Source organism: Salvelinus alpinus, chromosome 3 (genome assembly GCF_045679555.1).
Source record: "Salvelinus alpinus chromosome 3, SLU_Salpinus.1, whole genome shotgun sequence".
NCBI classification, from domain to species: domain Eukaryota; kingdom Metazoa; phylum Chordata; class Actinopteri; order Salmoniformes; family Salmonidae; genus Salvelinus; species Salvelinus alpinus.
In genome coordinates, this window is record NC_092088.1 from 49,496,318 (window position 1) to 49,514,734 (window position 18,417).

The 18,417-nt window shown below is 41.0% G+C and overlaps 1 protein-coding gene across 1 annotated transcript in view; it reads left to right on the top strand.

Annotated features, from left to right (window-relative positions):
- The window catches only part of LOC139570878 (neuroendocrine convertase 2-like), a 67,106-nt gene that overhangs the window by 21,541 nt on the left and 27,148 nt on the right, over positions 1-18,417 (top strand). Inside the window, exons 5-7 of the mRNA XM_071393176.1 lie at positions 1,773-1,810; positions 14,626-14,702; positions 15,527-15,615. Of these exons, the coding sequence (XP_071249277.1) occupies positions 1,773-1,810; positions 14,626-14,702; positions 15,527-15,615 (204 nt within the window). The remainder of the gene's footprint in view (positions 1-1,772; positions 1,811-14,625; positions 14,703-15,526; positions 15,616-18,417) is intronic.

Sequence of the window (18,417 nt, forward strand, 5' to 3'; positions counted from 1 at the left end):
TATTCATCCCCCTTGGTGTTTTTCCTATTTTGTTGCATTACAACCTGTAATTTAAATTGATTTTTATTTGGATTTAATGTAATGGACATACACAAAATAGTCGAAATTGGTGAAGTGAAATGAAAAAACTAACTTGTTTCAAAAAATGATTTATTAAAAAAACGGAAAAGTGGTGCGTGCATATGTATTCACCCCCTTTGCTGTGAAGCTCCTAAATAAGATCTGGTGCAACCAATTACCTTCAGAAGTCAAATATTTAGTTAAATAAAGTCCACCTGTGTGCAATCTAACTGTCACATGATCTGTCACATGATCACAGTATATATACACACCTGTTCTGAAAGGCCCCAGAGTCTGCAACACCACTAAGCAAGGGGCACCACCAAGCAAGCGGCACCATGAAGACCAAGGAGCTCTCCAAACAGGTCAGGGGCAAAGTTGTGGAGAAGTACAGATCAGGGTTGGGTTATAAAAAAATAACAGAACCTTTGAACATCCCATAGAGCACTATTACATCCATTATTAGAAAATTGAAAGAATATGGCACCATAACAAACCTGCCAAGAGAGGGCCGCCCACCAAAACTCACGGACCAGGCAAGGAGGGTATTAATCATGGAGGCAAAGGAGACCCCTGAAGGAGCTGCAAAGCGCCACAGCGGAGATTGGAGTATCTGTCCATAGGACCACTTTACGCCGTACACTCCAGAGAGCTAGGCTTTACAGAAGAGTGGCCATAAAAAAGCCATTGCTTAAAGAAAAAAATAAACAAACACGTTTGGTGTTCGCCAAACGGCATGTGGGAGACTCCCCAAACATATGGAAGAAAGTACTCTGTTCAGATTAGACTAAAATTAAGCTTTTTGGCCATCAAGGAAAACGCTATTTCTGGTGCAAACCCAACACCTCTCATCACCCCGAGAAAAACATGCTGTGGGGATGTTTTTCATTGGCAAGGACTGGGAAACTGGACAGAATTGAAGGAATGATGAATGGAGCTAAATACAGGGAAATTATTGAGGGGAAACCTGTTTCAGTCCTCCAGAGATTTGAGACTGGGATGGAGGTTCACCTTCCAGCAGAACAATGACCCTAAGCATACTGCTAAAGCAACATACGAATGGTTTAAGGGGAAACATTTAAATGTCTTGGAATGGCCTAGTCAAAGCCCAGACCTCAATCCAATTGAGAATCTGTGGTATGACTTAAAGATTGCTGTACCCCAGTGGAACCCATCCAACTTGAAAGAGCTGGAGCAGTTTTTCCTTGAAGAATGGACAAAAATCCCAGTGGATAGATGTGCCAAGCTTATAGAGACATACTCCAAGAGACTTGCAGCTGTAATTGCTGCAAAAGGTGTCTCTACAAAGTATTGACTTTGGGGGCCGAATAGTTATGCACGCTCAAGTTTACATTTTTTTTTTTCTTATTTCTTGTTTTCTTGTTCAAAGTGATAGTCATGTTGTATACATCAAATGACACAAACCCCCCCAAAAATCTATTTTAATTCCAGGTTGTAAGGCAACAAAACAGAAAAATGCGAAGGGGGTGAATACTTTCGCAAGCCACTGTAACTTTTAAGTAAATTACATGTACAGCATACATGTACAGACCAGCTCCCAATTAAAATGTAATAAGCACAACGTAAAATCAAAGTCACCATTTCCTGTTTCAGATTTTCTTATAAAAGTCCAAATCTCCCCTCAAGACCTGTATTCTTTTGAAGAAAATATTGTAGCATTACCTCATAAATTTCTGTTGAAATTGTTACAGGGATCGATTATCTCCACCCAGATCTTGCATCAAACTACGTAAGTACTTGATCATTTCACAATATTCTCCAATAATTCCCTGTATTGCTGTTCTGAAATAAAATCACGCCTTGAAGTGGTGGTTTTGGCTGGTCTGTTGTTGAGTGCCAGTAGCGGTGCCAGTGGCAGGTGTATTCCAAGTTTCCTTCATGGTTGGCAAGTCTCCTTGTGTCCTTTGAGGACAGGGAAACGGGCAGCCAGCCAACCAAGCTGTTTAATGTTAATGCGCCAGCACTGTGACAGGCGGGATGGCAGGCCGATCTGTCACTAGCACAGATAATGCCAGGGTAGCTAGCGCCGCATAATGTGAGGCTCCAACTCCAGAATACTGATAATAACACCTCAAAGAACTGTCAGTGTCGCTGGCCAGAAAGAGGGAATAGAGGAAGGAGTAAAAGTAAGGAACTACATCTTTGAAGAGTATCTTAAATAACTCTCACCACGCTCGCCTCCCCCTAAAAATGGCACTTGTCTTTTCCTAGTAGCACTGACTTTGCTTATAAATACCTTGAGGGGAAATATAATTGATACGATTGTGATATGTTGGTGTCTCTCCCAACTATTTTAAGATGAATGCACTAATTGTAAGTAACAATGGATAAGAGCATCTGCTAAATGACTAAAATGTAAATGTAAAAATGGCACTCACATTACAAAACATCTCCAAACTATGTACTCAATAAGCTCAGTGTGTAGTGTTAAATGGCTAATTTCTGAAATCCTGAAATGGCTGTTTTGCTTTGACTGATAGTGAGAGCTGTGAATCTTATCGTGTCAGATCTGAGCCAATGACAGAGGCTTTATAGCAGCCCATTGCTGATACAGGGAAACAGTCTTTTGTAAAACAGCACCATCCAATAATGTGTTATCTTATAGAAATACAGTAATGAACAGCACTGAAAGGCTTTGCTGCATAAGTGTAGTTGGACACACACACACACACACACACACACACACACACACACACACACACACACACACACACACACACACACACACACACACACACACACACACACACACACACACACACACACACACACACACACACACACACACACACACACACATACATAGCCTTTCCTCCACACCATTTTCTCTTTCTTTACATATTGGAAAGATTTAGAGCTTCAGAGATGAGAAGGTGAGAGATGAGACGGCAAGAGAGCGAGGGAGAGAGAGGGAGGGAGGGAGAGGAAGGGAGAGAGATGAAGACATGTAAACAATTTTCTTTCACTCTGAGGATATTGGAAAAGCTTCAAACTATCATAGACGTTGTGGTTCATGCATGATTCCTGTGTGTGTGTGTTTATTTCTTGCCTGTGAACGGGGATGAGTCTAAGCCCAAAAATAGCCGTGAGCGTGGCAGTCGGGTTGATGCAGGAGGAACATGCTCTACTGGTCTGATGGATCATGATGTGTAAGGATCTAAAACTAACTTAGTGCTACACACTTCCTGTGTGTGTGTGTGGTGTATTTGTGTGATGTATATGCGTGTGTGTGTGTGTATGTGTTTGTATAGAGCACTGTTTCCTGATCTTTTCATGCTGATCCTCTACAGAAGTAATTCCCCCAACTATCAGTAAAACTATAACGCATTGAATATGCCATTCATCATTCAATTGAGATTGAAATACATTTGTGTGTGTGTCTGAGTGGGTGAGAGTTGATAAGAGAGGCTGATAAACTAATTTAGTGCATCTTCACTCTCTTCCAGGGCCGAAGTTGTTTTTGATATAATTTCTACCTATTTCCTCGAAGCCTACGAACACTGCAATCAGCCAGTATTGATTGGTCTTCATTAGTATGCGCAAGAGCGCACATTTATGTGTGTGTGTGTGTGTGTGTGTTTGTGTGTGTGTGTAGGGTTGCCACATTCTATAACACCTTGTATGAAATTGTTTCCTTGTAGTAAATTATTTTTCTTAATTTCCCTATTATCTTTGTGACGAAGAATTGTTAAAGACCCAGTGCAGTCAAAAATGTGATTTTTCTGTGTTTTATATATATTTCCACACTATGAGGTTGGAATAATACTGTAAAATGTTGAAAATTATGATAATGCTCTTTTAGTTTAAAAGATGTTTGAAAATACAGAAATTTCAACCTGTTTTGGTGGGATGGAGTTTTGGCCTGCCTGGTGAATTTGTTAAAACCTCTTTGGGCTAGGGAGCAGTATTTTGACGTCCGGATGAAAAGCGTGCCCAAAGTAAACTGCCTGTTACTCAGGACCAGAATCTAGGATATGCATGTAGATTTGAATAGCAAACACTCTAAAGTTTCTAAAACTGTTAACATAATGTCTGTGAGTATAACAGAACTGATATGGCAGGCGAAACCCCGAGGACAAACCATCCCCCAAAAATAATAATTCAGCCTACCACTATTTCCAATGGCTGTCATGTTAATTATGAGGCAAAAACCTCCCAGATTGCAGTTCATAGGGCTTCCACTAGATGTCAACAGTCTTTAGAAAGAGTTTCAGGCTTGTTTTTGGAAAAAATAGCTCTAATTTGTAGTTTTTCTAAGTGGATCCCATTTTGGCTGTAGTGTTTTCATGCGCGTGGATGAGAGCGCATTCTTTGTTGTTTATCTCCGGTAAAGACAATAACGATTCTCCGTCTTAAATTGTATCATTTATTTACATATTAGGGTTCCCTGAGGTTTGATTATAAACATTGTTTGACTTGTTTGGAGAAGTTTATTGGTAACGTTTGGGATTCATTTTGTATGCATTTTGAAGGAGGGAAACCGGTGGAGTATTGAATGAAGCACGCCAGATAAACTGAGTTTTTGGGGATATAAAGAAGGACATTATTGAACAAAAGGACCATTTGTGATGTAGCTGGGACCTTTTGGAGTGCCAACAGAAGAAGATCTTCAAAGGTAAGGCATTTATTTTATCGCTATTTCTGACTTCCGTGGCGCACCCGCCTGGTTTAAAAATGTTTTAAATTATTTTGTGTGCGGGGCGCTGTCCTCAGAAAATCTGACACAGCGGCTGGATTAACAAGACTTTATTTTGATGTATGACACTTGTATTTTCATGAAAGTTAAATATGACTATTTCTGTAATTTGAATTTCGCGATCTGCAATTTCACCGGATGTTGTCAAATCTATCCCGTTAACGGGATCTGATCCATAAGAGGTTTTAATAGACCAATAAGAAAGAGTTCCAAATCTCTCTGCCTATAACAGCTAGTTTTCTATTTTCTCCTCCCCACTTTGACCACTCCCAGTCCTAGCAAAACTCTTGCTTGAGAAATGTCTCTTTGCTAAGAATCACATTTTGTTTCCTTTTGACCATTTTCATTGAAAACAATCACGCCAAGGTACTGAATTGTTACCCAGAAATGTGATATTAAGATAAAAAATTCCTGCATTGGAGCTTTTAAAATTCATTGCCTATTGAATGACAGTTAAATCTAAAACCAGTCAATGTAATTTCATGCCAGGCTCTCGTTCTGGATGGTGATACATTCGGTAAATAGGTAAGATTAGTAAATCTACCACCGTGGCAGTGTCGTTATTATAATATGAAAGGTGAATGGAGGGTGTTTTCCAGGCTAAGTTGTAAAGCTCGTTCACGAGAGCACAAATATAGTATGGCTCTGCTTTATCAATGAAAACATGTATATGTTAACCTGTTTGGGATAGGGGGCAGCATTTTCATGTTAGATGAAAAGCGTGCCCAGAGTAAACTTCCTGCTACTCTGGCCCAGAAGCTAATATATGCGTATTATTAGTAGTATTGGATAGAAAACACTCTGAAGTTTCTAAAACTGTTTGAATGATGTCTGTGAGTATAACAGAACTCATATGGCAGGTGAAAACCTGAGAAAAATCCAACCAGGACGTGCGAAATCTGAGGTTTGTAGTTCTTCAACTCATTGCCTATCGAATATACAGTGTCTATGGGGTCATATTGCACTTCCTACGGCTTCCACTAGATGTCAACAGTCTTTAGAACCTTGTTTGATGCTTCTACTGTGAAGGAGGGGGGAATGGGAGCTGAATGAGTCAGGGGTCTGGCAGAATGGCATGAGCTGGTCACGCACTCTCACGTGAGAGCGACCTGCGTTCCATTGCAATTCTAAAGACAAAGGAATTCTCCGGTTGGAACATTATTGAAGATTTATGTTAAAAACATCCTAAAGATTGATTCTATACATCGTTTGACATGTTTCTACGAACTGTAATATAACCTTTTGAACTTATTATTGAAGATTTATGTTAAAAACATCCTAAAGATTGATTCTATACATCGTTTGACATGTTTCTACAAACTGTAATATAACCTTTTGAACTTTTCGTCTGAACTTTCGCCTGGAATTGCCCGCACCTTGTGAGTTTGGATTGTGAACTGAACGCGCTAACATAAGGAGGTATTTGGACATATATGATGGACTTTATCGAACAAATCAAACATTTATTGTGGAACTGGAATTCCTGGGAGTGCATTCTGATGAAGATCATCAAAGGTAAGTGAATATTTATAACGCTATTTCTGACTTTGCTGTCACGATAGCTAGGAGTGGTGGGTGTGGAGTCAGGCGCAGAGAGCAAAGTTTCCAAATGAGACGTATTTATTCCAAGCTGGGTCAAGCCAAAACAACAGACACAATGACCACAAAAACGGGACAGCAAACAATCCGTATAGGAACAAAACACAAACATCCACTGAGAGAAAGGAAATAAGCCCGCACAAAAGCAGGCGGGCCCTGAATGCTTAAATAGCCCCGAATTAACAGCAAATAAGGTACAGGTGAAAACAATCAAGACAAAACCAACAGACAAGGGAAAAGGAATCGGTGGCAGCTAGTAGACTGGTGACGACGACCGCCGAGCGCCGCCCGAACAGGGAGAGGAGCCACCTTTGGTGAAAGTTGTGACAATGGCGGGTATCTGCATTGCTTGTTTTTGTCTGAGCGCCGTACTCAGATTATTGCATGGTTTGCTTTTTCCGTAAAGCGTTTTTGAAATCTGACACAGCGGTTGCATTAAGGAGAAGTATATGTATAGTTCTGTGCATAATAATTGTATCTTTTATCAAAGTTTATTATGAGTATTTCTGTAAATTGATGTGGCTCTCTGAAAATTCGCCGGAGGTTATCGAGGCACAACATTACTGACCAAAAAACGGCAATGTAAACTGAGATTTTTCGATATAAATATGAACTTTATCGAACAAGACATACATGTATTGTGTAACATGAAGTCCTATGAGTGTCATCTGATGAAGATCATCAAAGGTTAGTGATTCATTTTATCTCTATTTCTGCTTTTTGTGACTCCTCTCTTTGGCTGAAAAATGGCTGTGTGTGTTTTTGTGACTAGGCTCTGACCTAACATAATCATATGGTGTGCTTTTGCTGTAAAGTATTTTGGAAATCGGACACGATGGGTATATTAACAAGAAGTTATTAAGCTTTAATTTGGTGTATTGCACCAGCGAATGTATGAAAGTTACATATTTCAACAAAAAAATATTGAATTTCGTGCGGTGCCTTTTCAGCAGAATGTTGTCGAGGGGTTCCGCAAATGCAACAGTTTGATAAACACAATAATTGGTTGGCCACGCAAATTCTAGAAACTCCACGTATACCAGAATTAAGGAAGATGGTTGATACAGTGTATTCGGAAAGTATTCAGACCTCTTGACATTTTCCACTTTTTTTTTTTTTTTTTTGCCTTATTCTAAAATGTATTAAATAGTTTTTGCACCCACATCAGTCTACACATATTGCCCAATAATGTCAAAGCAAAAACAGATTTAGACATTTTTGCGAATTTGTAAAAAATAAAGGAAATATCACATTTACATACGTTTTCAGACCCTTTACTCAGTACTTTTTTGAAGCACCTTTGGCAGCGATTACAGCAACGAGTTTCTCCCATTCTTCTCTGCAGATCTTCCCAAGCTCTGTCAGATTGGATGGGGAGCATCGTTGCCCAGCTATTTTCAGGTCTCTCCAGAGATGTTCGATCGGGTTTCCACTTTGGCTGGGCCAGAGCGTTGTCTTGGCTGTGTATTTAGGATCTCTCTGTACTTTGTTCCATTCATTTTTCTGTCGATCCTGACTAGTGTCCCAGTCCCTGCCGCTGAAAAACATCCACACAGCATGATGCTGCCACCACTATGCTTCACTGTAATGATGTTGCCAGGTTTCCTCCATACGTGTTGTTTGGCATTCAGGCCAAAGAGCTCAATCTTGGTTTCATCAGACCAGAAAATCTTGTTTCTCATGGTCTGAGAGACCTTTAGGTGCCTTTGGGCAAACTCCAAGCGGGCTGTCATGTGCCTTTTACGGAGGAGTGGCTTCCGTCTCGCTACTCTACCATCAAATCCTGATTGGTGGGGTGCTGCAGAGATGGTTGACCTTCTGAAAGGTTCTACCATCTCCACAAAGGAACTCTGGAGCTCTGTCAGAGTGACCATTGGGTTCTTGGTCACCTCCCTGACCAAGGCCCTTCTCCCCGGATTGCTCAGTTTGGCAGGGCGGCCAAACTGAGCAATCCGGGGAGAAGTAGAGTCTTGGTGGTTCCAAACTTCTTCCGTTTCAGAATGTATTCTTGCGGATTTTTAATGCTGCAAACATTTTTTGGTACCCTTCCCCAGATCTGTGCCGCGACAGAATCCTGTCTCGGAGCTCTACGGACAATTCCTTCAACCTCATGGCTTGATTTTTGCTCTGGCATGCACTGTCAACTGTGTGACTTTATATAGACAGGTGTGCGCCTTTCCAAATCATATCCAATCAATTGAATTTACCACAGGTGGACCACAGGTTTCAACAACCAATCCAAGTTGTTGAAACATCTCAAGAATGATCAATGGAAACAAGATGCACCTGAGCTAAATTTCGAGTCTCATAGCAAAGGGTCTGAATAATTATGTAAATAATATATTTCTGTTTTTTATTTTGTAATAAATTTGCAAAAATGTCCCCAAAACTTTTCGCTTTGTCATTATATGCTATTGTGTGTAGATTGATGAGGAGAAACATTTATTTAACCTCTCTGGTACCAGTGGGACGGTAGCGTCCCACCTCGACAACAGCAAGTGAAATTGCAGGGCGCCAAATTCAAAACAACAGAAATCCCATAATTAAAATTCCTCAAACATACAAGTATTATACACCATTTTAAAGATAAACTTCTTGTAAATCCAACCACAGTGTCCGATTTCAAAAAGGCTTTACGGCGAAAGCACACCATGCAATTATGTTAGGTCAGCGCCTAGTCACAAAAAACCATACAGCCATTTTCCAGCCAAGGAGAGGGCTCACCAAAGTCAGAAATAGCGATTAAATTAATCACTAACCTTTGATCTTCATCAGATGGCACTCACATGACTTCATGTTACAAAATAAATGTGTGTTTTGTTCGATAAAGTTAATCTTCATGTCCAAAAACCTCAGTTGAAATTTGCGCGTTATGTACAGTAATCATTGTCTCAAACAAACATCCGGTGAAAGTGCAGAGAGCCACATCAAATTACAGAAATACTCATCATAAACATTGATCTAAGATGCAAGTGTTATGCATACGATTAAAGATAAACTTCTCCTTAATGCAACCGCTGTGTCAGATTTCAAAAAGGCTTTACGGCAAAAGCATACCATGCGATTATGTTAGGTCAGCGCCTAGCCACAGAAAACCATACAGCCATTTTCCAACCAAGGAGAGGTGTCACAAAAGTCAGAAAAAGCGTTAAAATTAATCACTTACCTTTGATGATCTTCATCTGGTGGCACTCCCAGTTCTCCATGTTAGACAATAAATGTTTGTTTTGTTCGATAATGTCCCTCTTTATTTCCAAAAACCTCAGTTTTGTTGGTGCGTTTAGATCAGTAATCTAATGGCACAATGCGCACATCCAGACGAAAAGTTTTTTTAAAGTACAATTAAAAGTACAAGTACGTTGATTTTAAACGGTGTTTAAAAAAAAAAAAAAAACGGTGTTTAAAATCAATCCTCCGGTTGTTTTTGTCATAAATAATCAATAATATTTCAACCGGACAAAAGTTTCGTCAATAGAAAAGGAGAAACAAGAAAGGAGCGCTCCCGATTACGCGCTTGGCTCATGTCTGGAAATTTCCACTGGCCTCTCATTGAAAGTGGTGTATCTCCCTCATTTTTCACAGTATAAGCCTGAAACATTGCCTAAAGACTGGCCACGTGTAGAGGAAGCCATAGAGATTGTGAACTGGGTCCTAAGTCTTTGTATGGTGGATAGGCTTTCAATGGAAAAACAGCCTTTCAAAATAATAGTACTTCCTGGTTGGATTTTCCTCGAGTTTTCACCTGCCATATCAGTTCTGTTATACTCACAGACATTATTTTAACAGTTTTGGAAACTTTAGAGTGTTTTCTATCCAAATAGACTAATTATATGCATATCCTAGCTTATGGGCCTGAGTAGCAGGCAGTTTAATTTGGGCACACTTTTCATCCGGAGGTGAAAATACTGCCCCCTACCCAAGAGGTTTTATTTAATCCATTTTAGAATAAGGCTGTAACATAAGAAAATGTGGAAAAAGTCAAGGGGTCTGAATACTTTACAAATGTACTCTACAGTATATGAGACCTCAGGGAACTTTGACAATGACACTCCATATTCAGAAGCTTCTGACCATACAGCTCCTTTGGATTCTTGTACTTTTTTTGTTCACAATGAGAATATAATAAGTGGTACTCTGAGAGATGCATGAGAACATTTCTAGTACATAGGTCATTTGAGGATGTGGTAGCCTAATATTTCAATACGGCAAGGGATTGAAGATCTAAGCACTGCTGACATATCTCTTAGTCTCCAAAGTTGAGCTTGGAGACTTGTCCATCCCAATCTACATTTTTGAACATTAAATCCTGTTTGAATCCTTTCACATGTTTTGCAGCTTACAGTAGTATGATATTAAGTGTGAACAAAGGATCAGCCCAAACCATAGCATGTTTGCCCTAACACCAGTACCTGTTATAGTATTGGTATTGGAAAAACTGGAAAATATGTGCCAATTTTCAAATGGCCTCTTAATCAATTGTTGCTCTTACAATATGCATATTATTAATACTATTGGATAGAAAACAGTCTCTAGTTTCTAAAACCGTTTTAATTTTTTCTCTGAGTGGAACAGAAGTCATTTGGCAGCACTTTCCCTGACCAGGAAGTAGAATGTCAGAAATCTCTGCTCTCTTCAACGTTATGCCTATACATGGTCATTTGACGTAGGACCCTACGGACACTTCAGACGCCTTCCTCTGGGTGTCAAGAGGGTGTGAGAGAAGGAATTTTGTGTTCATCTTGTTTAGAGGTTGAATAATAGCTATTTCTTTGGCGTGACCGACCAATTCCGGAAGTCTGAAACGCGCGACTTGGGAGTGACATTGGGTTCTGTTTTGCTGCCGTTTTGGACGGGAACAATCTCCGGCTCGGTTTTTAGTTGATAAATGAGACCATATCATCGTAATGTATGTTTTTTCAATATAGTTTAATCAGATTATTTGAATTTTTTCGGGAGTTTTGCCGTGTTCCGTTCTCTGAATTTATTTATGTTGGACAGATCCGTGCCAGTGGACCGGTACCCATGCTAAATTAAGGTGGAAAGTTGCCATTATGAATCCAAACAACGACTCATCTGGACAAAGGACACATTGATCAACATTCTGATGAAAGATCAGCAAAAGTAAGACCCAATTTATAATGTTATTTCATATATCTGTCGTGCATGTCAACAGGTCGTGCGCGCCCAAGTGTGTCTGGCTAATGTGGCTATGCTAATATAGCACTACATTTTGTTTTCGCTGTAAAACATTTAATAAATCGGAAATATTGTCTGGAATCACAAGAATCCTGTTTTTCAATTGCTGCACAGTATGTATTTCTCAGATATGTTTTATGAGGAGTAATTAGGTATTTGATGTTGGTGTCTGTAAATGTTATGGCTGCTTTCGGTGCAATTTCTGATTGTAGCTGAAATGTAATTTATGATTTATACCATAAATATGCAAATTTTTAAAAAAAAACATATGCTATACAATAAATATGTTATCAGACTGTCATCTTATGAAGTTGTTTCTTGGTTAGTGGCTATATATATCTTTATTTGGTCGAATTAGTGATAGCTGGTGATGGAGGTAAAAACTGATGGTGTTAGAAAGTGGTGTCTTTTGCTAACGTGGTTAGCTAATAGATTTACATATTTCGTCTTCCCTGTAAAACATTTTAAAAATCGGACATGTTGGCTTGATTCACAAGCTGTCTACCTTTCATATGCTGTATTGGACTTGTTAATGTGTGAAAGTTAAATATTTTTAAAAAATAGCTTTTGAATTGCGCACTTGAGCTGGATGTTGTCATAAGTGTACCGGTGTTGGGCTGCACCCCAAACAGGTTAAAACCAGTACCTAACACCAGTACATAACACCAGCGCCTAATACCAGTACCTTCTTGCCCTATCATCACGCCTCAGCCTCAACCCTCTCTGTATACAGAGGTATCAACCCCTCCAAACAATCTTACTCATACTACAGGCACAGTGCTGGAAGTCATTCTCTTCACCTTCTTACCTGCTCCACACATCTGTAATTACTGATACAGCAGATACAGCAGAGCAGTAAACTGTGGTGTTTGGCATCTCTTTGTCCCTGAGTCATTCCTATATCCTCGCTGGTAAATGTCAGCCGGTATCTCACTAAGGTCTGAGCAGGCCGCTGGCCCGGTGAATGATCTGATAGGTTCAGCTCTACCACCGCCACACTCTCACCGCCATCTCCATTGTTTCTCTGGTGACCGAGGACACAACTCTGTAAAAACTCCCTGAGTCACGAACGCCACCCAGACAGACAACAAGCTACAAATCGAGAAATGAGGGGGAATTAGAAAATACAGGGTTTTGATTGGGACTGAGCTAAAGGAGAAAGGAAGATGAGAGCGAGGAGTGGAGAGTTATAAAGAGAGCGAGGAAGAGAAAAACAGACTGTCTGAGAGAGAGAAAAAGGGGAAAGACAGTGACAAGAGACTTGTTGAAGGTGGCTGTTTGAACATTTTTGGGTTTAGAAGAGTGGTAAAAGAGGATGAGGAACATGAAAGAAAGAGTGGCTTTCAGACAACAAGAGAGTTTGAAGGATACATTATTTGAAGATTGTTTCAAAATAGCAATCTCAAAGAGAAGCAGGTGCGATAGAAAAAGAGGGAGAGGTGTAAAGATACAAATAGTTTTCGAGTAAAGAACAGATAGAGATTCCTGTAATGTTTGGTGGATTTATAGATTTGCGTGTGTGGGTGTGTGCATGCCTTCGTGAGTGTGTGGGTGTGTGTGATTCTTCTGCAGAGCAGGCATTTGCTGATTATGCAGTCTGGGTTGATGACTCTCCGACAGATGTGTGCATGTAATGCATCGGTTTTCTCCTGCTTTTCCGCTGTTATTTCCACTCCTATTACTTTTGGACACGTGGAATTAAATGGCGGGAGTAATTGGTTTGTCAGTGTCCCAGCCGCTGTTCCTTGCAGTGACCATGCATTACTGTGACCATTCGTGTGTGTATGTGTGTGTGTGTGTGCACTCGTGTTGGAAATTGTCTTCATATTAATCTGGTCCACATGACATACAGTATTTCCATTAGACTGAAAGGTTTTCATTATAGCATGTTTGGCATGAGGGAATTCCAAACAATTATTTCTTGACGCAATCAACTTAAGGTCCCACACAGTCATCCTATTTCCCAAGTAAAATAAGCCTTTGCATGACCAAAATATCACCCATAATCTTTTTACGCTATTAAAATGCTCAGAAATGACGAAGTGTCAGCTTTTCTCTCATCTCTAACTGTCAGGAAGCTTGAAAAAAAACAGGCTGAGTGAGCTGGGAGCTTAGGGATGGAAGAACAAAAACCATATAGTGACTATCAGGTGTGTTACAGAAAATATACCGTTCACAACTCAAAGCAGCCACAGTTGCAATATCTAAATGTTGGCTACCATATATGGAAAACAGAAAGGAAAATGCTGCTCACTGCTGCTCATGCTCCCAATGGATGCCTGATGAAGACCTAAGGGTCAAAACGTTGTTAGAAATAAAATCACCTGGGAGCATGAGCAGCAGTGTGCAGCGTCTTCCGATCTATTCTCCATGAGTTTGCCTACAACAGCACCTGCGGAAAGTACCTGGATGCGTGTATGTTCTTCAGCTTTTGGCTACCATATATGGCAATGGCTATTTGCATATAGGCCTACTGCAACTCTGAGTATGGACCTGTGTAGAGTACGGACCTGAGTCGTGCCTTTCAATGCAATAGAATCCTACTCCAATGCGCTCTGCCTACAAGGACATCTCTTGCACAGGTCGTTTTGCATACTAAGTCTTGCATAGTTAGTTTCGTTTTGGTATGTTACATCAACGTGCCTAATATTGCATTGATTCGAGCACAATTCCCACAGTAGAGCAAAATGTTGATAGTCTTAACTAAAGGGGAAAACTAGAAATCTGAGTGTAGTTCAATCTCATGTTTCTCTGCATGGGCTGATATTTCTTCTGTGCGGAGATGGGCATCTGCGCATGCGCACAGCTTAGATTGAACATAGATGCAGAGAGGCAGCTACAACAAAAACATCAGTTCAGTCGTTATTAAAGCAGACACATCACAGCAGTCTAGGTTGGGTCTGGACAAGACAAGACTAGATTTGAGAAGGTCATTGCACCTTTAAGGGATGGTCTGTACTTTTGTGTTAACGCTACTCGTTTCCCCCTCAATCTTCCTCCTGTTGTGTCTTGTACTCTGCCGGATTTTAATGGTTTGTGTCCTGTCCTTTCAGAATGCAGAGGCCAGCTTTGACTTCAGCAGCAATGACCCATACCCATATCCCCGCTACACGGATGACTGGTTTAACAGGTAAAGACTAGCTGGCAAGCCCGTGTCCCTCCAAGGTCATCTGCCCCAAAGCAGTCATCAGCAGTATTGTATTTCTGGTGCCTGTTCAACAGTGCATGCCTTGCTGTCACCCAGGTTGTGACATGAGACATCTCAGTGTTGCCGCTGCTGAGTTAGTGCAGCACAGGACTAGTTGGCTAATTAGCTGGTTGTTTATAAATAGCAGACTGTCTGTGGCAAAGCATGCTGGGAGTGCAGAGAAGGCTCACTTCAATTACCCTGTGGGAAGTCCACACAGGAATACTCTCTCTCACACACACACACACACACACACACACACACACACACGTAGACACATTGTCAGATAGTTATTGTAATGCAAAATAGTGCCGGTCTCATGGTAATTAACCGTTAATTATTAATATAAATATGTTTAGCATCTCCAGGCTTCCACACATACAAGCCGCTGATGCACGCCTTTGGAACATCTACAGTTAAAAAGTCTAATAAATCAATTTAATATACACCATCACAATGAATCCATTATTTATTTTAGTCAGGTCTAAAGAAACATTATGATATGAAGAAATTGTATTTCGGAAGAACAGAATATTAGTTGGCTTATATGTTAAGTTATCTGGCCATGCCATAGGCTGTAGATTTGTTAATTTAGCTGACAAGATAAGTCCTGTGACATTATTTAATATTATTTGATTTTATAGTAAGAAGAATATAATTAAACAATAGGTGATCAAAGACATGATATATTGACGAGTAACCAATTCCCACTATGGTTTCCAACTTTATCCCCATTCCCCAATCTACCTGTGTGTTTCTGTGTGTAGTCATGGAACAAGGTGTGCTGGTGAGGTGTCTGCAGCAGCCAACAACAACATCTGCGGAGTGGGAGTGGCCTACAACTCTAAGGTGGCAGGTATGTAGACTGCTCTAATACTGTGGTAAATAACAGCTGGCTTTGAAGTAAAAGTAATAGTGATCACAGTCATGTCAGAAAATGTATAAAAGTGGCAGTGAGAATAACAGTACTAGTAGTGCTATGGCAGTGATAATAACAATACTAATGGCAGCTATACTCAATAATAATTATATTATTGTTCATCTTACTTCTCTCATCATTACCTAAAATTGTGAATTGCATCTTATATTTATAAAGTATGCCGCACAGAATAATAATGGACACAGAAATGTTCCGGGTAGCCTCAGAGAATAACATCGATCTACACGCTGACTCGGTGAGAGAGTTTATAAGGAAGTGCATTGAAAATGTTGTACACACTGTGAATATTAAAACCTACCCTAACCAAAAACCATGGATGGATTGCGGCATTCGCACAAAAGTAAAAGCGCGAACCACCGCATTTAACCATGGAAAGAGGACTGGGAATATGGCCGAATATAAACCGTGTAGTTATTCCCTCTGCAAGGCAATCAAACAAGCGAAATGTCGGTATAGGGACAAAGTGGAGTCGCAATTCAACGGCTCAGTCACAAGACGTATGTGGCAGGGACTACAGGCAATTACAGACTACAAAAAGAAAACCAGCCACGTCACGGACACCGACGTATTGCTTCCAGACAAACTACACACCTTCTTTGCCCACTTTCAGGATAATACAGTGCCACCGACGCGGACCGCTAACAAGGCCCCCCCTCTCCTTCTCCGTGGCTGACGTGAGTAAGACATTTAAACGTGTTAACCCTCGCAAGGCTGCTGGCCCAGACGGCACCCCTAGCCGTGTCCTCAGAGCATGCGCAGACTAGCTGGCTGGTGTGTTTACGGACATATTCAATCGCTCCGTATCTCAGTCTGCTGTCCCTGCTTCAGGATGGCCACCATTGTTCCTCTACCCAAGAAGACAAGGATAACTGAACTAAATTACTATCGCCCCGTAGCACTCACTTCTGTCATCATGAAGTGCTTTGAGAGACTAGTCAAGGATCATATCACCTCAACCTTACCTGCCACCCTAAACCCACTTCCGTTTGTATACCGTCCCGACAGGTCCACAGACAATGCAATCTCCATCACACTGCACACTGCCCTATCCCATCTGGACAAGAGGAATACCTATGTAAGAATGCTGTTCATTGACTAGAGCTCAGCATTCAACACCAAGTGCCATCCAAGGTCATCATTAATCTGGAGGCCCTAGGTCTCAACCCCGCCCTGTGCAATTGGGTCCTGGACTTTCTGACGGGCCGCCCCCCAGGTGGTGAAGGTAGGAAACAACATCTCCGCTTCGCTGACCCTCAACACTGGGGCCCCACAAGGGTGCATGCTCAGCCCCTCCTGTACTCCCTGTTCACCCATGACTGTGTGGCCATGCACGCCTGCAACTCAATCATCAAGTTTGCAGACGACACAACAGTAGTGGGCTTGATTACAAACAATGACGAGACAGCCTACAGGGAGGAGGTGAGGGCACTCAGATGGTGGTGTCAGGAAAATAACCTCTCACTCAACAAAACAAAGGAGATCATCGTGGACTTCAGGTAACAGCAGAGTAGTGAAGGTGGAAAGTTTTAAGTTCCTCAGCGTACACTTCCCAGACAAACTGAAATGGTCCACCCACACAGACAGTGTGGTGAAGAAGGCAAAATAGATAGTGAGGTCCGTACAGGTGCATCAAAGCTGGGACCGAGAGACTGAAAAACAGCTTCTATCTCAAGGCCATCAGACTGCTAAACAGCAATACATTTGGCTTGTCACCTAAAACCCTGACAAACTCTTACAGGTGCACAGTTGAGAGCATTCTGTCAGGCTGTATCACCGCCTGGTACGGCAACTGCACCGCCCTCAACCGCAAGGCTCTCCAGAGGGTGGTACGGTTTGCGCAACGCTTCAATGGGGGCACACTACCTGCCCTCCAGGACACCTACAGCACCCAATGCCACAGGAAGGCCAAAAAGATTATCAAGGACAACAACCACCCGAGTCATTTCCTGTTCACTCCGCTACCATCCAGAAGGCGAGGTCTGTACAGGTGCATCAAAGCTGGGACCGAGAGACTGAAAAACAGCTTCTATCTCTAGGCCATCAGACTGCTAAACAGCAATCACTAACTCAGAGAGGCTGCTGCCTACATAGAGACTCAATAGTCACTTTAAACAATGCCACTTTAATAATGTTTAAATATCTTACATTACTCATCTCATATGTATATGATGTATCTTATACCATGTATTGCACCTTGCCTATGCCGCTCGGCCACTGCTCATCCATATATTTACATGTACATATTCTTATTCCATCCCTTTAGATTTGTGTGTATTAGGTAGTTGTTGAGGAATTGTTAAATTACTTGTTATATATTACTGCACTGTCGGAACTAGAAGCACAAGCATTTCGCTACACTCGCCTTTAAAACTTCTCTAGGATAGGGGGCAGCATTCAGAATTTTGGATGAAAAGCGTGCCCAAATTAAACTGCTTGCTACTCATGCCCATAAACTAAGATATGCATAGTTATTAGTAGATTCGGATAGAAAACACTCTGAAGTTTCTAAAACTGTTTGAATCATGTCTGTGACTATAACAGAACTTATTTGGCAGGCGAAACCCCAAGGACAAACCATTCAGATTTTTTTTTAGGTCACTCTATTTTCAATCAGGTTTCATTGGGAATCCAGATTTCTAAGGGACCTCCTTGCAGTTCCTATCGCTTCCACTGGATGTCATCAGTCTTTAGAAATTGGTTGATGTTTTTCCTTTGAGA